The sequence below is a fragment of the Macroventuria anomochaeta genome (assembly GCF_010093625.1).
Source record: "Macroventuria anomochaeta strain CBS 525.71 unplaced genomic scaffold BU25scaffold_32, whole genome shotgun sequence".
In the NCBI taxonomy this organism is placed as follows: domain Eukaryota; kingdom Fungi; phylum Ascomycota; class Dothideomycetes; order Pleosporales; family Didymellaceae; genus Macroventuria; species Macroventuria anomochaeta.
The window spans coordinates 405,459-427,414 of record NW_022985393.1 but is presented as its reverse complement, the minus strand read 5'-3'; the positions used below and the strand labels follow the sequence as shown (position 1 = coordinate 427,414).

General features: G+C 52.5%; 5 protein-coding genes across 5 annotated transcripts; 4 read left to right on the top strand and 1 right to left on the bottom strand.

Annotated features, from left to right (window-relative positions):
* Positions 1–1,233: 1,233 nt before the first annotated feature.
* BU25DRAFT_461445 (amino acid transporter) lies at positions 1,234–3,254 on the bottom strand (the record flags this gene model as incomplete). The annotated part of the gene is made up of 6 exons (XM_033710443.1): positions 1,234–1,757; positions 1,808–1,999; positions 2,050–2,212; positions 2,268–2,384; positions 2,435–2,454; positions 2,501–3,254. 6 exons carry the CDS (start codon positions 3,252–3,254, stop codon positions 1,234–1,236), a joined length of 1,770 nt encoding a protein of 589 aa, XP_033558466.1.
* A 2,190-nt stretch (positions 3,255–5,444) lies between these two features.
* Positions 5,445–6,279, top strand: BU25DRAFT_461444 (uncharacterized protein; the record flags this gene model as incomplete). The annotated part of the gene is made up of 4 exons (XM_033710442.1): positions 5,445–5,591; positions 5,642–5,917; positions 5,965–6,159; positions 6,220–6,279. The coding sequence occupies 4 exons, from the start codon at positions 5,445–5,447 to the stop codon at positions 6,277–6,279; spliced, it is 678 nt and encodes a 225-aa protein (XP_033558465.1).
* A 590-nt stretch (positions 6,280–6,869) lies between these two features.
* Positions 6,870–9,773, top strand: BU25DRAFT_461443 (kinase-like protein; the record flags this gene model as incomplete). Its single annotated transcript, XM_033710441.1, has 2 exons — positions 6,870–7,511; positions 7,560–9,773. The coding sequence occupies 2 exons, from the start codon at positions 6,870–6,872 to the stop codon at positions 9,771–9,773; spliced, it is 2,856 nt and encodes a 951-aa protein (XP_033558464.1).
* A 1,710-nt stretch (positions 9,774–11,483) lies between these two features.
* Positions 11,484–17,357, top strand: BU25DRAFT_413819 (uncharacterized protein). Its single transcript, XM_033707133.1, has 2 exons — positions 11,484–16,484; positions 16,536–17,357. Exons 1-2 carry the CDS (start codon positions 11,513–11,515, stop codon positions 17,171–17,173), a joined length of 5,610 nt encoding a protein of 1,869 aa, XP_033558463.1. The 5' UTR covers positions 11,484–11,512; the 3' UTR covers positions 17,174–17,357.
* A 266-nt stretch (positions 17,358–17,623) lies between these two features.
* Positions 17,624–21,432, top strand: BU25DRAFT_374692 (pre-rRNA processing protein-like protein Rrp12; the record flags this gene model as incomplete). The annotated part of the gene is made up of 2 exons (XM_033704070.1): positions 17,624–17,690; positions 17,740–21,432. Coding segments are annotated over exons 1-2 (3,756 nt in total), but the record flags the coding sequence as incomplete, so codon positions are not given.
* Positions 21,433–21,956: the final 524 nt, after the last annotated feature.

The following is a 21,956-nucleotide window of genomic DNA, read 5'->3' as shown; positions in this document are numbered from 1 at the left end:
GAGGGCCAAATGGTGGTGTTGCAGGCTGTTTGCAGAGGATCTGACCGGAAAATTCTGCAATTGAGGGGCAGAACAGCCAACAGGACTGCACCTGGGCTGCACTCCACAACCAGAAGGCTGGAGGGTCTGAAAATGGAGGGAATGGCTCTTGGGAGTGTGCTGAGATGAATTCTGATGGATTTGGGATGCCAGGAGGCCTGGGGAACAATATAGGTGTCGACCAGAAGTTGGTGTTGGTGTGTCCTGGAAAGGGGAACCAGAGTTGAGATCTGCAATCAAGCTCCTTATGGTCCATTTTCAAAGCGTGGTGTTAATAGTTGTAATGGGCCAGACCTAGTGTTAGCGCGTCAGCAGCAGCACAGGCCTTGGTATCTCCAAGTCGGGCATACAGCCCCCGGTCACCTCTGGAGCAGGTCTGCATGCCTCCAGAGCGGGAGTATTAGAATTCTGCAAGTCCCGCTCTGGGACTTACCCCATATCAAATCCATCAAGTTTTACTTTGCATATTGCCCTCAGCGGCTTGCCCCTTACAATAGTATAGATGATTGAAAGCACAGTAACGCGTTGTGGCGGGGTGGACAGAAACTATATGGCCAAGCTTAGGACATTAAACCAATCAATCAATCAATCCATCAACCACCCAAGCCTTGCATAGGTGACTATCAACCCCGACGGCTTTCTGTACCTCTGCTCATTCCCAAGAACCAATTGCATAGTGTCTACGAGCTTTGCTTAAGGCATGAACCGCAACAGTAGGTGGCGCTGTGGATGCTGTTGCTGCTGTGCCTTGCACGCCAAGCCTGCTGCCCACATACAACAGCTGTGGCCGCAAAATCAAAGCATTCATAAGGTATGAGTGAGAACGTTGTTCTTATAGGTCTATTGACTACTCCACCAAGGAATCTTGCAAAAATTACCATTGTGTGTAGCTCTACAGCCTCATTTTTGTAGCTTTTGTGAGGGTGTTGATGCGGGCGTTTGGTGAACATGGGCGTTGTGCGCACAGACACGGTAATATCCATTGACACATTTATAAAGGTGGACTACGTTCTTATCATCTTCTTGATCCCATCAAGGTATGCTCCTACTCGATGTCTTAAATGCAACATCGTGGCGGCGAAAGGATGAACGATGCATGTGCAATTGTATGGTGCGATAGAGTCCCAAAGATTTACTTCTGTGACGCATGTGCAAGCGTCACGCAAGCTAGATTTCATGATAGTGACTGAAAAGCTAGAACAGATACCTACTGACCATCTTCCTGAAGTCATCGAAAGAGTTGCCCAAACTGGCCAGCCATCCCCTCGTCTCTACAATGACTCGCCTTTGACTACCATCCACCTTTGCAGCTAGTGTCTCGTCAATGTCCCTTGCGATGTTTGGCGGAAGGTTTTCGTCGCCTTTGCACTCTACCCGGACGCTTAACCCAACCAAATCGCCAATGGTCTTCTGCTCATGCGTTGTTGGGTTTATCGCTCTCGTCTTCACCATAAGAACCCGCATGCCAGCCCAATATAGAGCACTCGTGAACAGAATGATGAAAGTCACGATCGGCCACCACCATCTGGGAATCTTGCCTGGCTTGTGCGTCTTGCCAGCAAATACCAGGATGAGGACATTTCCGAGAGCGAAGATGACGGGTACGGTGTATAACAATGGCTTGGACCGAAAGAAGGTGTATTCCCAATCCGAGTGTTCCGGTTCTGGTGAGCTCCGTATTCGTTGTTTAAGCTTGACCAGGCCGACAGCGACAAGGACTGAATCAGGCTTAGTATCTTAAATGATAGTGTCTGGGGAAGATACTGACCACTGAACAAAATGTGCCCGTATGTATAGAACCCAACAGCAAAGCTATATCCATCTGAACTACTGGGTGCAAAAGCAACAAAGATGACAGATGTTATCCAGTGTAAAATCAAAGCACCTTTGGGAGTGTGTTGATCAGCTTGTAAGTACCGCCAGAACGGCAGGATTCTTTGTATGGCGATGGATTGCTTGACTGCGGTTTGTTAGCAAGAAAGTTACTGAAAGAGCCCGTGGCGAATCAACCTTTGGACGCAGTGTACGTAACTGCAAGAACATTACCGAAAGCAGAAATCGCCATACAGACTTTCAGGCCGGTAGCGCCACCGAAAACCTTCGGTGCAAACTTGAGCGCTACCGCGAGGTCAGAGTGAGGACCTGTAAGGTCCTCGTATCCCAAAACGCGATACTGGCCATCCGTTAGTAGGTGTGAAGCAATACGTATAACTTATCATAAGGCTTACAATAGCTACTGTGACAAGCACGTAGAGAATCCAAGTGGTTGTGACGCCCAGTGTAGCGCCGATGTTAAGAGTCGTTTTGGATGTACTGTTGGCTGAAGCGCGAATCTCGCCCGCAACCTGCAGTGGTCAGCGCGTAATCGATATTAATAAAGTCGTGTGGTACTGACGTAGTTGGCATTCTCCCAACCTGCGAAATATCAGCTGCGCTCTGATGTCTCTGCAGTGGTGCGTACCTTGATACGAGTAGAATATGAGCACCATCCCCGTCATGCCATCAGTCGTCGAAACTCCGTTCCCAGAATCGCTCCATTTTGACTGATTCCCACTGCTCTTAGTCATACCAGAGATAAAGATAACTACCAACAAGACTATCTTGTACCATGCAACGAGCTTGTTGAGAAACAGGCCTGCCCTACTTGAATGCCAGTGAATCAGGCAGACGAAGGTGATCACTGATATCGCGATGTAGCGGACTAGACGGGGATCGAGCTTTGTACTGTCTTCTAGGCCTGGGAAAGCAGCAACAAGAACGTGTTTAGCGAACTGGATGGAATTACCATAAGAGTTCGCTAACATGAGGAAAAACCCGGAAAAGAGGATTGTGGCTAATAACTCGGGTTTGCGGTATGTCTCATCGAGATACACAAGCTCACCACCATTGTACGGAAATGCATCTCCGAACTCAAGGTAGATGAGTAGGAACATCAGCGTCCAAAATCCGCCGATCGTCCACAGTGCGACGCTTAGTCCCTTGGATTGTGTCGAAAGTAAGACTGCCCCCGGTGTCGTGAAGATTCCAGTGCCGATCTGTTTGTTAAGAATAAGTGCAGCTACATCCAAGATGGTAAGCTTTGGCCTAGGTGCCGGCAAGTCGTTTTCGTTCCATGTGCGAACATTGGCGCCTGAATTCCCACCAGTGTTGCTTGAGTGATCTGAATCAGTGCGGACGTTTCCGCGCTCTAGATTTGAAGCGCTTGTAACATGCATCGCCGTTAAATTCTTTGATAAACCGGTGGACACAGCAGTGTTCTGTGAGTTCGCATCGACGGATCGGTGCGTGGAATTAGGTCCAGGACTGGGGCCTTCACGATTAACATCATGGCGCGATCCTGGCGCTGATTTTGAGCGCGTTGATGATGCATATGCAGTCTGCTGTCGAGGCAATCGTTCAAGTTCTTGATCTTCTGCTAATAAGTGAGGTCTGTTGCGGCTCGGCGCCTGCAACATCGTGATGTTATTCCTTCGCCTGCTTCCGTTGGTATTACAGCCAGACTGTATGTTTCCCGTGATGGATGGACGCCTTTGAAGCTCTCCAGGTGCAAAGATTCGGGCTGTATACGTCGATCAGTGGTGCTTCTTTGAAGCTCCAGCCTTGTGTTTGCGGCTTACTTGCGGATGGCAGTTGTTCACCAACTCAATCAGATCCGGACACTCATTCAACCTGAGGACATGTTATTGGAACTTGAGTCGTATTTGACGTTCGCGAGGCATTGCAGGAAAGAACGTAATCAGATAGGTCTCACATATTGATGTTCCACGCACTTAGCCCCCACCGGTTGGTCCTTCTCAGCCCATGCTGTGCGCCCACACTTCGCCTAGCATATTGAAAGGCATGCAGCCACAAGCCACAAAAAGTACTGGTTACGTGTGCTGGTGTGCCTCCACACCAGAGGCCGCCTGTTGATAGATGAGTCCCAATATTTGCCCTTTTGCCTTCCACGGTTGCGACTGGCTTGCGCTGCTCCCAGCTTAAAACCGAGCACACCGGTCGATAGTCGATTCTTACCGTCAACCTCGAATCAGCCCAACTCAGCCTAGGCTCATTCCTAAAAACCGTTGACAAGTCATGCCGGACACTGTAGCGCGCGAATATAGGATTCAGGTGATTAGCCAAAGGTAACAAACAAAACCTGATACAGTAGCAGGACTACACTAACCAACTGGAGGTACATCAAGAATAAGGTTCTTGAAAATTACGTGGATCAAAAAGTCAAGGAGTTTGGTCTCGATTGGACATATACGGTATGGTCCCACGGAGCTGCTGCGATAACTTCCGTTGACTTGAGATAGAAAGCTCGAGACAACAGGATTTCTTTCACTGCCTTGCGCAAGTTGACTGAGGTACGGCAAATCACAGTGGCTGTCTTGGGGAGCAAAAAGTTTAACGACACCAGGCTGAGCTCGATCAGCTGCAGGAACAGAGCCACAGTACAAATCAGCAGCCTTTGTTCGTAGAAGATTAGTGCCGCAGGGGGTTGTGGACCGGTCTGTGCATAGCCCCAGAGTCGCCTGGGCTGATGTGTCCCCACGCTAAGCGCTGAGATGCTGTAGCTGCTGTAGAAGGGGCCAGTAGCGCGGGTCAACCGTTCTATGGACGATGGAAATCAATTGCAAACTTTATAACCAAATCGACTTGACCCAACGCCTCTCTGCGTTCTTCACATTGTCACTTGCATTGCACGTTCCAAAAATGGTTGGCCAACCTGATCCTATGTCCTTGGCGCAACAGGCTTGCAACCCATACATTTTCGATACGAGTCATTTCGAGAATCTTCTGAGAGCCAACTCTGAGCGTACATTGGTCCCAGGTGATCGATTGCAAATCAAGCTTATTGAAGTTGGGAACAAAGGTGTTTCCCTAATGCAAGGGCAGAGAGCGTTTAGAACTGACCATGTGGGATGACAGACTGGGTATTCACAGCAGTTGAGGATTTGGAAAAATATCTGGACACAAGCCGATTCCAAGGCACACGGATAGTGTAGGTCCGAACTCTCCTCCACTCTCTGGCTCGACTGACACAAGCAGGTTGATACCGCAACGGTATTCTTGGGATCGCCTGACAATCTCGGAGCGTGCTCTGCGTCGTCTCATATATCATTTCAACATCTTTCCTGCATTCATCGATATTGTGTGCGCTTTTGGAAAGACGACGTCGGAAACGAACGATTCACTTGGCGGCTGTTACAGTTGGCAGGCGGGTTCTGTATCAGGTCAGTGGAGTTCTGACATCTTAGAGCATATAGTAATGTTCAACAGAGACGTGTTATCTCCTGAAGAATGTTGAGAGACACGGCCGTGATGATTCTGACGAACCATGGTCGATACGTCAACTGGGCCTATATCACCAGCATGATTCTGTGTCAGGCAACGATACGTTGATTTTGCTCAACCCAATGATGTCGTTTCAGAAACGTCTCAAAGATGCGCAAGTGAAGACTGGAAGCGTACCGAGCTGGCATGATATCCACAACTTAGCCTTGTCCCATTCGACTTGGCAATGGCGATGGTATTTGACCTCCTGGGAGGCAAAGCTGGCTCACTTGGTAAGTCCGGGATGTTACTCAACTCAGGTACCGGGCTGATAGGAACGCAGATCTCTAAAGCACATGTGTCTCGTGTCGAAGGTCGCACGAAGCTTGAGCAAATGCCGGTGCTGACAATCGAATATTCCGATTTTCAAGATGTGCAGGTCATACATGATCGGATCAATGCTGCCAAGTATATCTTGAGTTCAAACACCAGGATCTGCGAGAAAGTGAAAAGAGAGCTTCTGGAAACTCCGGAAATCGATCTCTTCGTGGAGGAGTTGAGGCTTCAGTCGAATCGAGTTGACAATCTGTTGGAGCGAACGAAGAGCGGATCCACTCTCGTAAGGCAAACTTGTGCTGCGAGAGTCCGTCGCTAACGTAACACTAGATGCAAGACATTATCTCTTTCCGCGGACTTGACTCTTTGAGGACGAGTAGTGAGAACTCGAATGAGATGGCCAGGTTGGCCGATATCGACAGCAAAAACATGGTGAAGTTAACGAAGAAGTCCCAAAAAGATGCTTCGACGCTGAAGAAGGTCACCTGGCTCACATCCATCTATCTTCCAGCCTCTTTCGTTTCGGTGAGTGTACTTGCTTTTCACAGACCTTGGCGTGGCTAATCGAATCTAGCAATTTCTCAGCATGGGCTACCTGACAGTGAATTCAAGGAAAAGCCCAGCCTCATTGCAATTTGCATCTGAGTTGTGGATTTTCGTCGTGCTCACAGTGGTCCTTCTGGTGTTAACTTTTGGTGCTTGGCTTTGCCTTGATCTGCCGAAGGACAAAAGGTGGTGGGGCAGGGAGCGGGTTCAAATTAAGCCTGCAGATGAAAAGGTGTAACCACCCAGCAGGCATCAACCGCCGAGCTGGATTGTGAAAGCCGCGGAATTGGTGAAGGCTTTGACCGGTGTCCACCTTCGAGCAATGATAGGCAAGGGTGAAGCGAGACATGGTCTAATTGGCCCCAAGGCTGTTCGCCATCCTGGGTGGTTGCAGTATGCACGTCCCTATTGATAAGCCCATGCATCAATGTTCCTACCCACCTAAAAGTCCTCCATGCCGCCTCATTCCTGTGCCACCTGAACTCGGCGGCAACAGCCACAGCCTTGTTCAGCCGGACAGCAAAAATTGTTGGCATTCCTTGGTTGTCACTTCTTACACCCTCAGTCCTTGCATTTCAATCGCGACAGCATGCGCGAACGGTGTCCTAGCCTTGGTCAGTACCTGAGCGTCAACATTCGGTGACCACTGTTGATCTATCAAGACGACTGACATATTCGGTTGCTTCTCAATGCCTGAGACGTGCAGAAATGCCCGGGATGAGGTGGAGGACCTTGAGATTGAGCAAGGGCCCAAGTCATTCTTTCCGCTCAATGAGTTACGAAGTTTCTTCAAAGAACAAAAGATCCGAGAAATCCTATTGTGCGAGTGCACACAATGTAAAGAGGACCTGCGAATGTTCAATAGTCGCATCGACCGAGAAAATTACGTCGACATGATCATGGGAGGCCCAGAGCCTAAAGACCTCACCAGGACTTACTACAGTGTGTTCGGCCTTCTTGTCTATGTAGAGCACCCCTTGTTCATCATTGGGTTCCTGGACCACAAGTGTAACGACTATATCTTGGAGTCTTGGGCAACCTTCTCTTCGGACCTCTCCCCTGACCGTTTAAAGACATTCACGGGGGAATATAAGCGAAACGCAACAAGATTCGATAGGTTTGCAAGGAAGTTCACTGCAATTCTTCCCCGGTTCGCTATACCTCACCTGGAGCCGGACCGATTCTCGCAGTATCATGAGAGTGTCGTTTTGCCATTCATAGAAGAAGTAGAGATCGGCAAGAGACGAGCTGACGACGGCCATTTGACATCGGAGGGTGCGAATGGGAGAGTATTCGCTTTCAAAATCCAGCGCGAATACAATCGTTTTCCAGTAAGTACTTGGTTGTGGTCGTTGGCCGGCCGGCGCTGATGAATCCAGCATTCTGGTTCGAAGACCGAGTTTGCGCGGAAACGCATCGAAACTACCCAGCCCCTAGCATACCTAGAGCGCTCGAATATTCAGTACGTGCAGCAGTTTGAAGACGACCACATCGTAAAGCTCATCAAGGCCTACGGCCACGGCGAAAGTATCAACCTCATTTTCCCACGAGCTTGGACAAATCTTGACCACCTTCTCCGCGACCGGCTGTTTGGGTACGGTGACAAGAGAGGTGCGAAACTGGAGTTGGCAGATGCGTGGAAGCAGCTGCTTGGAATATCCAAAGCACTGAGAAAGATACATGGTTTCGGTAACAGCAGGGCAAACGGTGGTGTGGACGATCAATTATGCATCCACTTCGATCTGAAGCCGGACAACATTTTAATCGAGCGAGAAGATGGCAACTGGCTGATAACGGACTTCGGCCAAGCTGCGCTCACAAGGCGCCGAAGAGGCACAACACCCCGCGTAGGTGGTCACTTCGGGACCGATGCATATGCACCACCTGAAATCGACGATACGAGCATGGAGTTCGGCCGCGCTTACGATATTTGGTCGCTGGGTTGCATCATGTTGGAGGTCGCCACCTTCATGGTGCTCGGTCATGCCGGTCTGAGCGGCTCCGGCAGTTTCGTAGGCTTAGACCAGACACGTCAAGCAATGCCAAAATGGGCGAGGAATAGTGACGAAAGATTCTTCTGCCAAGAAGTGCCGAATGGAGAATACGTTGTTAAGAAAGAGATCCAAGCATTTATGGTCAACCTGGAGAGCAGCCATGCACGCTCGTCAGACTGTGATGACGAGAGCAAAGCGTTCTTGAAGAAGGTTATAGGCCTGATCAACCGCATGTTGAAACCGAAGGTGACGGAAAGAGTGGACATTACGAGGGTCGTCGAAATCCTGTCGAGCGCCCGCAGAAGAGCTTCGGCAGGCGTAATCGAGCAGAAACCACATCAGGTCGTAGCTGAACCCGGTGAACACATCCTTCAAGAGTCGGAGTTGAGCCGGATCGAACTTTTGCACTGGTCAGCGGCGAACAAAGAGTGGGAGGAATGCAAGTTGGCAATCCTGGAGAGCGAGGCTGGATTCATGCGCCTGCACTGTTGGGCCCAGGGACACATACCGAAAGACATCAATCTCCCCCGAAATGGTGTTAAGATGCTGCCTCTTTACGCGTTTTGGGATCCGAGCAAAATTCGAGGCTCAAAGGCATGGATTGACCTCTTGGCCTTGAGCGCTGAACGTTGTTCGGCGATTCCCAATGCCAAATTCGCTTTCGATGGAGGTTCTGGTCTTGACGAAGCACGGCTGATCCAATCCGTCCTTACTTCGCAGGACATTGTGGGTAGCTTTGCGCTCAGTCGCGTCATGATGAGCAGACCGAGCTCGGCTACAGCAGCGCTGAGTCGAGCTTATCGCAGAATGAGATCCAGCAATGCCAATACACCTACAGAAGCCAACAGTAGGTCGTTCGACATGAATTCTGCAACAGTTCAGATCTGGGTCGAGCAACAGGATGCATTACCGACACACATGACGAGAAGAGAATCACAGGGATCGCAAACGACTACTGTAGGACGACCTGTGCGACGTTCTGATAGAGACAGATCAAAAGTCCCGCCCTGCCGACTGTGCATATACCTCCATGAGCCACAGTTCATTTGCACGGTCAGGATCGATGTGAACTGGGTGCTGGAAGAAGGAACCTCCAATAACAAAGTGCATCTCAGACCACGCACTTCAGGAGGCTCTGGCACATTCTATGCATCGTGGCTTCGGCCAACGCCCAACGAGCGCGCTGCTAAGCGTCCGGCGGGAATACCTCTGGACCCGAGAGTGCTCCGCTACTACGAAGATTCAGACAGCATTGAGCTTGAAGATGTCGAGTTAACCTTCCTGAACGCAGACGTCTTAGCAGCTTTCAGATCGAAGTATGATGACACGAAGGAGGCCTGGGCCAACGAGCGTACAGCGAAAGAAGACAGAGCCGAGGTGAATGGGAAGCCAGAAGGTACTCCACGGGTTCCCGACGGCGCGACTCGTCTTCCGGTACCGAGAGTAAGGGTCTCCATATTCGCAGGTACGGCCGAGGAGGAGGACTCTCAATCAACTTCCAGTGCAAGTGCCACTCGAAGCAGGCATGATTCCACTATGGAAAATCGAATTGGACCCTTACAAAACCCCAGTCTCCTTATTGTTCCGCCAAATCAGTGAGCATGCGGTCCTAGGGGAAAGAGATATGACTAGCGGAACCAGTCGTTGAGATGATGAGGTGGCCACAGCCTCAAGATTCAACGATGCACTCGCTGCATCAAAAGACCACGCAATCGTGGCCACCACCGAGCCATCTGTAATGGCACCTTTGCAGATACTGATGGGAAATCTGACCACACTTTCTCCGACAACGAGATCGTTGGAATTGGCTGGACAGGAAGTATCTAATGAAGGAAATGATCCTTGGTTCCAAGCAGCTGACGAGAGCTGTGTGGCAGTGCATGACACACCCTGCAAGTGGTCTTGCGGAGGTCGATGATGTAGGCAGCTGTACATAATGTAGAGATGGATCCGTCGACGCGGCACAGTCGTTGTCGATATCTATACTGACGGCTTGTTGAGCACGAGGCCTGCTTAGTGTTAGCCACGTGGCTTTGGAGGTGCATGATTCAGATTGTGGTTAAAGATGCCGTTAAAGCCGCGGGAGATGTGCGACCAAAGGCAGAGACAGGGTTGTGGAGCCGAGCTGAGATGGCGTTGCCTCTGTGGAGAGTGTTCAGCGATTGTAACAGATGCATCAGATGGAGAGGAGTCACCCCTACAGAACACAGCAGGCTCGATCAATGTTCAAAGCTTTGAATCTGTTCTTGCCGCCTCTTCAGGTGTGGCAGAGCAGTGGTGAGGTGAACAAAGACGGCTCAGGGTCAGGAAGACTGGGGATGCTGGCGTGAAACGCCCGTCAGTGCGCGCCATGTTCCTGCAGCGCCCAACGGCTGCTGCCGAGAGCGAAAGTTGAAGTGACTTTTTGAGCGCGTTCCCAGCGGACGTCGCACCAAGATTTCACCGTTGACACGCAGGCGTTTGCTTGTCTTGCGCACACTCCAGCCTGTCCCTCGAGTCAATTGATGCGCTGCCACTGCTGTCAGGTCCTCCCGCCCAAGGTTCGACGCGCAGCCAATCCCCACACATCAACGCCGTCCCAGCTCCCCGGCAACGCCTATCAGGGGGCATCCTCAACACCGCAGCCCCGGCGCTCGACGCTGAAACCCTCTGGGCGCGCCAGCAAAACCTCCGCCGTATATTCTTAGAATCTTCACCTCCACCCATCCTCACGGCTATTGCTCGTGATGCCCGCTCGCCCACTCCTCCCTCGATAGCCCGACACGTCTGGTGCCATGCCGAGCTGGAGACCGCTCCCGCGAATCGCTTTCGCAATATGCACCCACCCATTTCAGCCCTCGTCGCCCGCCGACCTGCCCCTCGAGATTGGCGACGAGCTGTATGTAATTGAGCAGGGCGGCACTGAGGGCGCCTGGTTTCGCGGCTATTTGGTTGCGCCGCCGTCGTTGCTGGCCGGCCTGACAAGCGTGAAGGGCCAGACCCTAGAGGCACGCGTGTTCTCGGGCATATTCCCCCGCGTATGTGTGGAAGTGCGCGAAGTGCTTGGCGAGAGAAAGAGCAGTGCTACACTCGAGGCGCGCAATGAGTCAGCTCAGGGCGAACACAACACCAGTGGCATCCTCACCCCCACCGAATGCACACGTGCAACCTCTGGAGATATTGTACCGGCTCTACCCTCCTCCACGTCCCGTCCGATCTCGCGGCGAAGGTCCAGCAAGAAGCGCACAGCCAGCCATGGCTCACAATGGACCTCTCGAGAGGACCGCCTCCAGCAGCTCATGGCACCGCTGTCGCCCGTCTCAGACCCCACCGCTCCACGCCCGCCTGCGCCCGTACCTATGCTGAAGATCGGCGATGAGACACCAACCTCGTCTCAAGAGCCTCTCGTTGACGAGATTGCCTCTTGTCTGCGCGAATGGCACTCGACAAAGGTCCATGAGCTTTTGCTGGCGCGCAAATACACACTGCTGGACAACATGTCTTCTCTGGTCAATCGGCTCGATACAGCAAGGCGACAGCTGCTACATAAGGTCCTTACGGCAAAAGAACTGGAAAAGGTGCGAGAGGCTACCGTCTGGGACCTCGTAGCAGGGAACAAACTGCTGTCTGGAGATGTCATCGTGCGCAGCCCTTCGCAGCGTGGTCGAATATTGACGGGAGATGATTCGGCCATCGAGACAACAAAGCTGCAGTCGATGATGAGTTTGCTGGAAAGTCGGCCCATGCCACAGCCAGACGAACACAACCTGCACCATCTCTTTGTGAGCCTGCGGCGTGTCGCCGGCGATGTTGTACCCGGCGCTGCCCAAGTGAGCATGTATCTTTGTCTGAAGACGCCTGGCATGGCCCCACAGCCACTCTCAGAAGCATTTTCGTTCGACTTGACTGCACGGGATGGGTCGTCGGTCTCTTTGGCCGGTGACAAGCTGCGCTCACTTATCGTAGACCTAAGCTCTACTGACATTGGCGAGGGTGCAGGCTCTGGCTCAAGCATACACCTTGTGTTTAGGCTAATGATCAACGAGCCAATACGAACAGCCGTACAGGATAAGTCAGGCGCGCCAAAAGACAGTGTTGCTGCCAATGGGGCGGGAGTGCAACCCTCGCAGCATGGAAGCATCAAAGGCGGCAGACGAAGTGCCATGTTTGGCTCCAGGAGGAAAGACTCATCCACCACGACATCTAGAACTACCACCACTACTACTACGTCAACGACGACCGGATCCTCGGAAGGACGCCACACAAGCCCTGACCTGCAGAAGACGCAGACCTCTGAGGGTCGACCTGCTTCGGCTGCTACCAAGAACAGAACGCCTTCGAGAGACCAGAAGACTTTGAAGAGAGCCGTCGCAGTTGGTGTTTTGCGCGTGAATCAGGTCATGAAGAACGTTTCAGAGGTGGATCACACGCTCACCTTGTGGTCTACTGCTGACTCATCTGACGAAGTATCAGACGATGATGCAGGCTGGGACGACATCCTGACCGAACTCTACCCAAGCGCAAGCGGAAAGCACAGGCGCAATGGTCCCATTAGCAGTCTTACTGTCCACCTGAAAGCTTTCGTGCACCCAGATGCCGAAGGTCTGATCGAGAGGACGCCGACGATGCTTCACAACATCAAGCAAATTCGAAAGATCGGATTCTCAGGCGCCCCAACCAAACCGCGCAGTGATATATACGTGACACTTGTGGAGCCATTCTTACCCAAGAACGCCTTCCTGGCTCATCCTAAGACTGGAACAGTGCCCCTTGTACAATCGTTACCCATGGGAAGCCTGCAGTTGACCATCGAAGTCCGAAAGAGCTCAGGAGAGAGGATCGATGGTTGCATCTACCCTTCCACTAACAGTGCAGGGCATACTGCGTGGCGCACAACAGCCGTGGAGAGAGGGGAAGGATGGAACGCCACCATTCGCCTCGCCATCGACCCGCAAGACGTGCCTGGATCTCACCTTGTCATGAGTGTGGCAGATGCACCCGGCTTTCCGTTTGCACTGTGTTGGATGCCGCTTTGGAGCCATGATGCCTTTGTACGGGACGGCGACCACGCCCTGTCTCTCTACCGGTATGACGAATATACCTCAGGAATGATCGCAGGAAAAGGCGCATATCTTGGATTACCCTGGAGCGCGAAGAAGAAGGATGAGCACGTCATGGGCGGTCCCATGGCCGCCGTACATGTCAAAACCTTCCTGTGCAGCACGAAGTACTCGCAAGATCCTACGATACTTGGGCTCATCAAATGGCAAGAGCAACCACCAGGCGAACTCGTTGGCCTTCTTCGACGCTTCAACTTCGTACCGGAGATCGAGATAGTGAAGCTACTGAGCGAGGTGTTTGACGCGCTGTTCGCCATACAGAGTCACTATGCTGGCAGTGATGAGTATGAGGACCTGGTCTTCAATGCTGTAGTGATCGTTTTAGGTATCGTCCATGATCGCCGTTTCAACCTGGAGCCACTCGTCGACCAATACGCAAGAACGAAGGTATTCCATTCGCTCGTGACGTCCTGTTTGACTCAGAGCTTTGGAAGACTTCTGGCTAAGCCTGCCGAATCAGAAAGCTCACGACGCTTACGAGCCACTTTCAAGGTCGGCAATCTTGTCACGAAGTTCCTTGTCAACGCAAGAGAGAAACAGCGAGTCAAGGAGGAAAGCATCGGTATCAAGGATCGTACCCAGTTCAACAAGGAGCTCAAAAACCTTTTCGCCTCCCTTGAGCACTTGATGAAAAACCCTTCTCCAGTACTCATTGGAACCAAGACGCTGCTGGTCCAAAACTTCCATTCTTGGCTTCCGGAACTGGAGGGATGCATGTCCTCTCTGGAAATTTTCAAACTAGCAGACAGCTTCATTGAGGCTTGCGCCGACGTACAAGGCAAGCTTGTATTGTACAAATTATTGCTGATCCACCACATCTCGGGCCTTCAAATCTTCCGCGCACCAGATACACGCAAGACACTTCTCAAGAAAACCGTCGCATGGCTCGCGCCGTACTGGGGCCAAGTGGAGAATGTTACAGACCAGTGGAAGGATCAAGTGCGCCTGTGCTGTTCGGTTGTGGCGTCACAAGTTGAGGAACTGGGTCAGGAGGTGTGCGACTACATGCCTAAGCTTGTACACTCGTACCGAGCAATACAAGCAACCCCTCGACCAGTCAAGAAAAGTCTCTCACTTCTGTTTCCAACGACATATCCGTTCCAGTCTCGGCCAACGACAAAGGAAGCAACATTCGATGAAGCTCTTGTCGAAATATCTGCCGTTCTTGCTGCCATGTCTAGCCTGCCAACAATAATTCACCTCGACTGGCAAAGGGAAGAGACCGCCGAGTTCCTCTTCTCCGTGCTACAAGTCTACATCTCCATACTTGACTGCGAAGCATTTCCTAGCTCCTGGTTGAGCGTGCACATCTACCATCACAAAGCCACCATGCGAGCTCTTACAAAGCTTTTCAGCATTCTCACTGACTCCTTCCTACCTCTACCTGACGAGGCGGATCAGTTCAAAACAGAGCTCTGGCGAGCTTTCTTCGATGCACTCTTGAAGCTTGTTGGCAGTGATGCACTTGCTCTGGAAACTTTCCCAGAACAGAAGAGACGAGCGGTGTGGAAGATTGCTGGGGATGTTCGTGAGCATGGCGCGGAGTTGTTACAACGCGGTTGGGAAGCGATTGGCTGGGAAAGCAGTGTGGAAGATAAGAGTCAATACGGGCTTGAGAAGATGGGAGGCTTCCAGGTACAATACGTGCCTGGCCTGGTTGCGCCCATCGTGGAACTATGCCTCAGTGTCCACGAAGGGCTGCGCAGCGTTGCGATCGAAGTCCTACAAACCATGATCGTAAGCGAGTGGACGCTGAGCGAGGACCTATCCCTTATCCAGGCTGAGATGATCGACTGTCTCGACCACCTGTTCAAGACGAAGCACCTCACAGAGTCAGTCCTACAGAAGCACTTCATTCAAGAGCTTGTGGAGCTGTTCGAGCCTCTTGCTCAGGATCCCGAGCAGCCACTGCTCGCTGCGCTGAAGGGCCTTATTGCCACTATTGATGACTTGTTGGATCTTCTTGTCGCCGTACACAGCACTGAAGCTACTGGCGAGATTTTCCATATTATGGACACGCTGCACCTCATGGAGTTCCTGAAGGACATGCAGAAAGAGGACATGTACATCCGTTACGTTCACCAGTTGGTCGACTTACAAGTGGAGGCATACAACCATACCGAAGCCGGTCTTGCTCTGCGCCTGCATGCGGAACTCTACGAGTGGGATCCGAACGTTACTGTGGACCCCTTGACCGAGCCCAGCATGCCACCTCAGTCCTCGTTCGAGCGAAAAGAGCAGCTGTACTTCCAGATGATCGAACACTTCGAGACTGGTCAGTCGTGGGACAATGCGCTTAGTTCTTACGCGGAGCTGGCCTTGCAGTATCAGCACAACATCTTCGACTTCGTCAAGCTTGCTAGGACACAGCACGCTATTGCAAAGATTCACGAGAGCATAGCAAAGGGCGAACGTTACAACCCACGGTACTTCCGGGTCGTGTACAAGGGTCTTGGATTCCCAGTAGGGTTGCGCGACAAGCAGTTCATCTTCGAGGGCTCTGCCACCGACCGCCTAACCTCCTTCACCGATCGTATGCAGCAGCAACATCCTGCAGCGCAGATACTGAATCCCGGTGTTGAGCAAGACGTCGAAGGCCAGTACTTGCAGATCTACCCAGTTAGCCCGCAAAAGGACCTCTCCCATCCGATCTACCAGCGAGCAAAGGTATCACAGTCTGTGCGAGACTATCATCTCCTGTCGCGGCCGTCTCACTTTACATCTGCATCTCGACGATCGCCGTCTCGCACTACAACTCAGGACAATACTATCGAAAAGACTCTCTACACAACTGCAGAAGCCTTCCCCACAATACTGCGGCGCAGCGAGATTGTTGCTGTCGGAACGATCACCCTCACCTCTTTGCAGACAGCAATAGAGCGGACCTCGCGTAAAACCATCGAGCTTGCTGCTCTGGAGAAGAGGATTGCCGATGGTGACGATACAGCCTTCAACGTACTGACCCAGGAGCTCATGTATGCTGTTGACACGAACATTGAAGGCTGCGTTGCCAATTACCACGATTTACTGCCGAACCCACGGCGCTCAATGGAAGAAGAAGACGAGGATGCGACAACTCAAGTCGACCCACCGAACCCGCTAGAGAACTCATTGCGGGTGAGCTTGATCGACTACGCTTTGGTTATCCGACGCTGCTTGGCAATGTACACTAGGCCTGCTCAGCAAGCTACTAAGTCGGATCTCTCGCAACGTAAGTATCTCATGGTTGAATAGGTATAAGTTGACTGACCCCCATGTGCAGGCTTTGATGCATCATTCCACCGAGAACTCGTAATCCTAGCACCGCCTAATGCGCCGCCGCAAACACGCTCTCCAACAGGCTCATGGCTCGCAGCAGCTACCTCTCGCTCCCAAGTAGGAAGTCCAACGCCAGATGACCAACAAGTCAACGGCAACAGAGTCACATCACCCACTCCTGATGGCCGACCCGCCCGCCAAGACAAGAAGCGCATGAGTCTCGCTTTCCTTACGAAGGGTGTCATAACCGGCGAATCCCAGTCTGACAAAGAGAACAAGAAGGAAGAAATCACAGCACTGCCTCAACGGGCAGACGATGCCGAGTCAACAACAACGTCAACACACAGCCGAAGCCGTAGCAAAGACACAAATCGCACGCGCCTCTCCTTATCCTTCCTCCGACCTAGCTCGCCCCTTGAGGCACTTCCAGACTTCGCCAGCAGCGAGAACGTGAGCGGTATGAGCCGGGCCCCGAGCCAAAAGTCGCGTCCGGAGACCAGCAAGAGTGAGAAGAGTAGTGATGGCACAGCCCGGAAAGGCAGTGTAAAGAAGAGGCTCAGTTTCATGAGTATCAGTAAGAAGAGTAGTAAAAACAGTGTTGGAGGGAGGGGAACGAGGGATGATGTGCTCGTTGAGGAGTGAGCTACACACCCTCCAGATTCGCGTTGATGTCATTATGCGTCCCATTCTAGAGCTGTACGGTCTACATCGGAGACCTTGGATTTCCAAAGGAACGTCTTGTAATATATACTTTGATCTGTGCGCGAGGGGAGGTTGTGTGTACAGTAGCTGATTTTGTTTCTTGTCTATACCCTAGTTGTTTGGCCAGATGGGCTGGCTCTTGTAGGTGAAGTATTGCGTTTGAACGTATGATGCTTGAAGTTCATCAAGGTCTCTTGCAATATTGCTTGTGCTCGTCAGTGGTGGTGGTCGTTAATCGGGAAGGACCTCAGCCGATTAGGAAGGACCGTGGCCAATCAGGAAGGGCCGCGGCCAACCCTGGAAGGACCCACCGTTATCGATTGGAAATTTCGACTCTCCGCCATAATTTTGTTCGGTGCAGCCCGCACGCCTCTCCGCAACGACAGCCCTCAAGATGTCGCTCGAGGAGAGATTAACCAAGATTCGGACCAGTCCGAAGTTGCAGAGCGTGCAGCAGGTGCGCCAAACCTCATCATCGACTTTCTAAACACATCTAACCCGTACAGTCCCAAGTGGTGCTTTCTGCCATCGAGGACACGCTCCGCCAGCAAAAGTCAGAGTTCACACCGACCGCATACTTCGCCGCCCTGCTGTCTCTGCTGGGCCGCCAGATCACTGATCAGGGTCTCGCCAACAAGGAAACCGTGACCGCCGTAGTGTACCTGCTCGACCTTGTCACCCCACATGTTCCCGCCCCGCTGCTGCGCTCTAAATTCACCGAGATCATCACGAGTCTCGCGCCCGCCCTCACACACCCAGACGCCGACGCGCCGTTCCTGCGGTCGTCGATAGGATGCCTCGAGTCGCTGCTTATCGTGCAGGATGCGCACGCCTGGGAGCTGCCGCAGACGCAGATCAGCCCGCGCAGGGCTGTGGCTGGATTGCTGCAGATTTCGGTGGACCATAGGCCGAAGGTTAGGAAGAAGGCGCAGGAAGCGCTTGCGAAGGTGCTTGCCAATCCGCCTCCGAGTCCGTCGCTGGACCACCCTGCGGCGGATATGTGCGCTGAGACAGCGCTGAAGGTGCTGAATGATATCGCTGCGTTGGCGGCGAAAGCGAAGAAGGGCAAGGGCGGCAAGAATGCGGAGAACAAGGACCCAGATCTTATTCACGCTCTGCAGCTCATCAAGACCATCGCTACGGCATCTGGTGGCTGGCCGAGCCGCAAGATGGACGTGCTCTGCGAGCTGCTGCTGAACATCTCCAGGTCGACCAACGAGTTCCTCACCATGGCCGCTTTCGAGATCTTCGAGGTCATTTTTGCCGGTATGGCTTCAGACGAGGTCGCATCTGCGAAGCTGCCCCGCCTTTTGGAGGTCATCTCCGAACTGCAGCCCTCAAAGAACGATTCGCAGCTGCTTCCACCCTGGATCGCCGTCATCTCGCGAGGCTACGAAGTTGCTGCTCAGATTGAGCCCGAGGACACATTTGCAAAGCTACCGGAGCTTTTCACGATGGTGTCTGAGTTCCTGGTTTCTTCTTCGCACAACATTCGGGTTTCTGCTTCCGAGTGCCTGATCTCATTCCTGGTCAACATCATCCCCGACAGCGTTATCCTGGAGCCATCGATCTACGACGAGAAGACACTGGAGAAGATTGCAAAGATAGCACAGAACTTGCTGAGCGTGAAGTTCCAGGCTGCGTGGATGGAGGTGTTCAGCATGTTGTCAGCTATGTTTGAGACTTTGAGGTGGCGCTCAGATCCCATCTTGAGGCCAGTCTTGAGGGTTGTTGGAGATTTGAGGAGCAACGAGAGCTTCTCTGGAAAGAAGGAGGCAGATGCAGTCATTTCGAGGGCCATTGCTTCCATGGGTCCTGACACTGTGCTTGATGTTCTCCCCCTGAACCTTCCCCGCCCGCCGCCGGGGCAGACCGGCCGAGTCTGGATGTTGCCTCTTCTCCGCGATGCCGTACACAACACGAAACTCGCACACTTCCGGACTGTGATGGTACCGCTCAGTGAGCAGCTCTTCCAAAGGGTCATCGATCACGGGCAGAGGGAGAAGACTATGGAGATCAAGGTTTTCGAGACCGTTGTTCAGCAAATCTGGTCCATCCTTCCTGGTTACTGCGACCTACCTTTGGACCTGACCGAGGCCTTCGACCAATCGTTCTGCGAGATGCTGGCAAACTTGCTCTACAGCCAGGCCGAGCTACGTACCGACGTCTGCAAGGCGCTCCAAAATCTCGTTGACAGCAACAAGACGGTTGTGGAGCTGGACGGCGACGATGATCTTGTCAAGCAGCTTCGAGTCTCTAAGGCCGATGCTAAGAAGAACCTCGAGTACCTGGCAAGCTTCGCCAGCAATATGCTTGCAGTCTTGTTCAATGTATACAGCCAGACACTGCCGCAGTACCGAGGTACTATTCTTCGATCCATCAACGCTTTTCTCAGCATCATCCCTGAGAAGGAGCTTATCGAGACTTTCGAGCGTGTAGCCTCAAACCTCGAGCAAGCTATTCCTGAGGCTGGCCCGCAGACACAGGCTGACAAGCAGAAGCAAGGCAAGGGCGCGAACAAGATGCCACCGATGAGCCACACACTCATGGACCTGATCATCACAATTGCGCTTTACCTCCCACGCGACAGCTACGGCTCGCTCTTCCGCATGGCCGAGATCATGATCAACAAGGATGATGACCCACAGCTGCAGAAGAAGGCCTACAAGCTTATCCCTCGTCTCTCTGAATCCGAGATTGGTAAGTCAGCATTGCAGGCACGCAATGGCGAGTTGCAGCAGTTGTTGCTGCAAAGTTCAGAGAAAGTTACAGGGCCTGCACGTCGCGATCGACTGCTTGCCATGTCACAGGTTATTGAGTTCCTGCCACAGAGTGACCTCCATTTCATCCCTTCAGTTCTTTCTGAGGTTGTCATTTCGGCCAAGGAGACCAACGAAAAGGCGCGTGAAGCTGCGTACAATCTGCTTGTAGCTATGGGCGAGAAGATGGCTGAGGGTGGCCAGGTCGTACAGACCAAGGTGCCCAACATGCCTGCAGATGCACCTACTGTCGAGGCATCTCTTGAGGAGTACTTCACTATGGTTTCAGCCGGTCTGGCCGCTTCGACACCTCACATGATCTCTGCTTCCATCACAGCGGTGACTCGCATATTGTACCAGTTCCACTCGAGGATATCGGACGAGACGATCTCGAACCTGCTCGAGTTGATGGACATCTTCCTGCAGAACCCCAACAGGGAGATCGTTCAGAGTGTGCTTGGCTTCGTCAAAGTGGAGGTAATCACACTACCTGAGTCTCTTGTTCGCCCTCGTCTGCAGAACCTCCTAAAGAACCTGATGGTCTGGAGCCACGAGCACAAGGCGCACTTTAAAGCCAAGGTCAAGCACATTGTCGAGCGTCTAGTCCGCAAGTTCGGTGCCGAGGATGTTGAGCGTGCTTGTCCTCCTGAGGACCGCAAGCTCATAGTCAATATTCGAAAGACACGTGAGCAGCGCAAGAAGAAGAAGCAGCAGGCTGAGGAGGATGGCGAGGCTCCGGCTGAGAAGCCGAAAGGCAAGTTCGAGAGCGAATACGATCAGGCTGTATACGGTAGCGATAGCGAAGAGAGCGAAGAAGGCGACTCAGAGGATGAGTTTGTCAAGAGCCAGAGCAAACAGCGCACTGGCAAGGCAAAGGGCGGGCAGACATACATTGTTGAGGACGAGGATGAGCCGCTCGATCTGCTCTCAAAGCAGGCTCTCGGCAACATCTCCTCTACAAAACCCCTACGCCAGCGTCAGCAACCACAAAAGAGGACCGCAGCTCGCACCAACGAAGACGGCAAGCTTGTCCTCGGCGACTCGGACGACGAAGGTGGCGTCAAGTTCAAGAAGTCAAGCAAGAACGACGATATCGACATGGACCTCGACGAAGACAACACCACCCTCGAAGCCGGTATCAATGCCTACGTCGACGCCATCCGCGGACGCGACGCCGCTCAACGCGGTCAGCGCAACAAGCTCAAGTTCAGCAACAAGAGAACCAAGGACGACGATGACATGGACATGGAGGACGACGGTGCGGATGCGCAAGAGGTTAGGAAAGCCAAGTCCGGCTCTGGCATGGGCCGTGGTGGCATGAAGACCCAGCGAAAGGGGCTTGGTGCGGAGAAGCAGCGCGGTCCGAGTGGAAGGGTTGAGAAGGGGAGGAGTCCGAGGGGGAGGGGTGGGTTTGGCAGAGGTGGGAGGGGTGGTGGTCGGAGATAAGTGCTGAGAGACATGTGCATTGATGACTACTTTGCATCTTAGATACCATTTAGAGGCGTTCAAAAAGCGATTTGATCTCAACCATCTCACATTGGGTTGGTGCCTGTTGGAAGCAGATCGCTCAGCATTTACTGTACGTACCGAGTGAGGAGTTAGCGAGCGCCAGATCGGCATTCGCTAATCTACAGTCAAGGCTTGTCCTCCGGCCGTAACACTGCATCGGTCGCGGGTGAACCTATAAGTAGTGCAACCCGGGTTTCGCGCGTTACGGGGCGCCTGTCAGTGCACATAAGAACCCGTGGGTCGTAGAGATTTGGAGCAAGTGCAACTCACCGTGCAAGAACTAAACAACGGAAGAAAACTGCCCCAAATGTCTCCACAATCCACCCTGGAAAGTCTCAAGCCCATACTCCAGATCTACAGTATGCTTGCAATCACACTTGCAGCCGGTCAGTCGCGGTGCAGTCAGGAGTATCTTCACCATTGACATCACCAGGCACAAATCTAAGCACAACAAT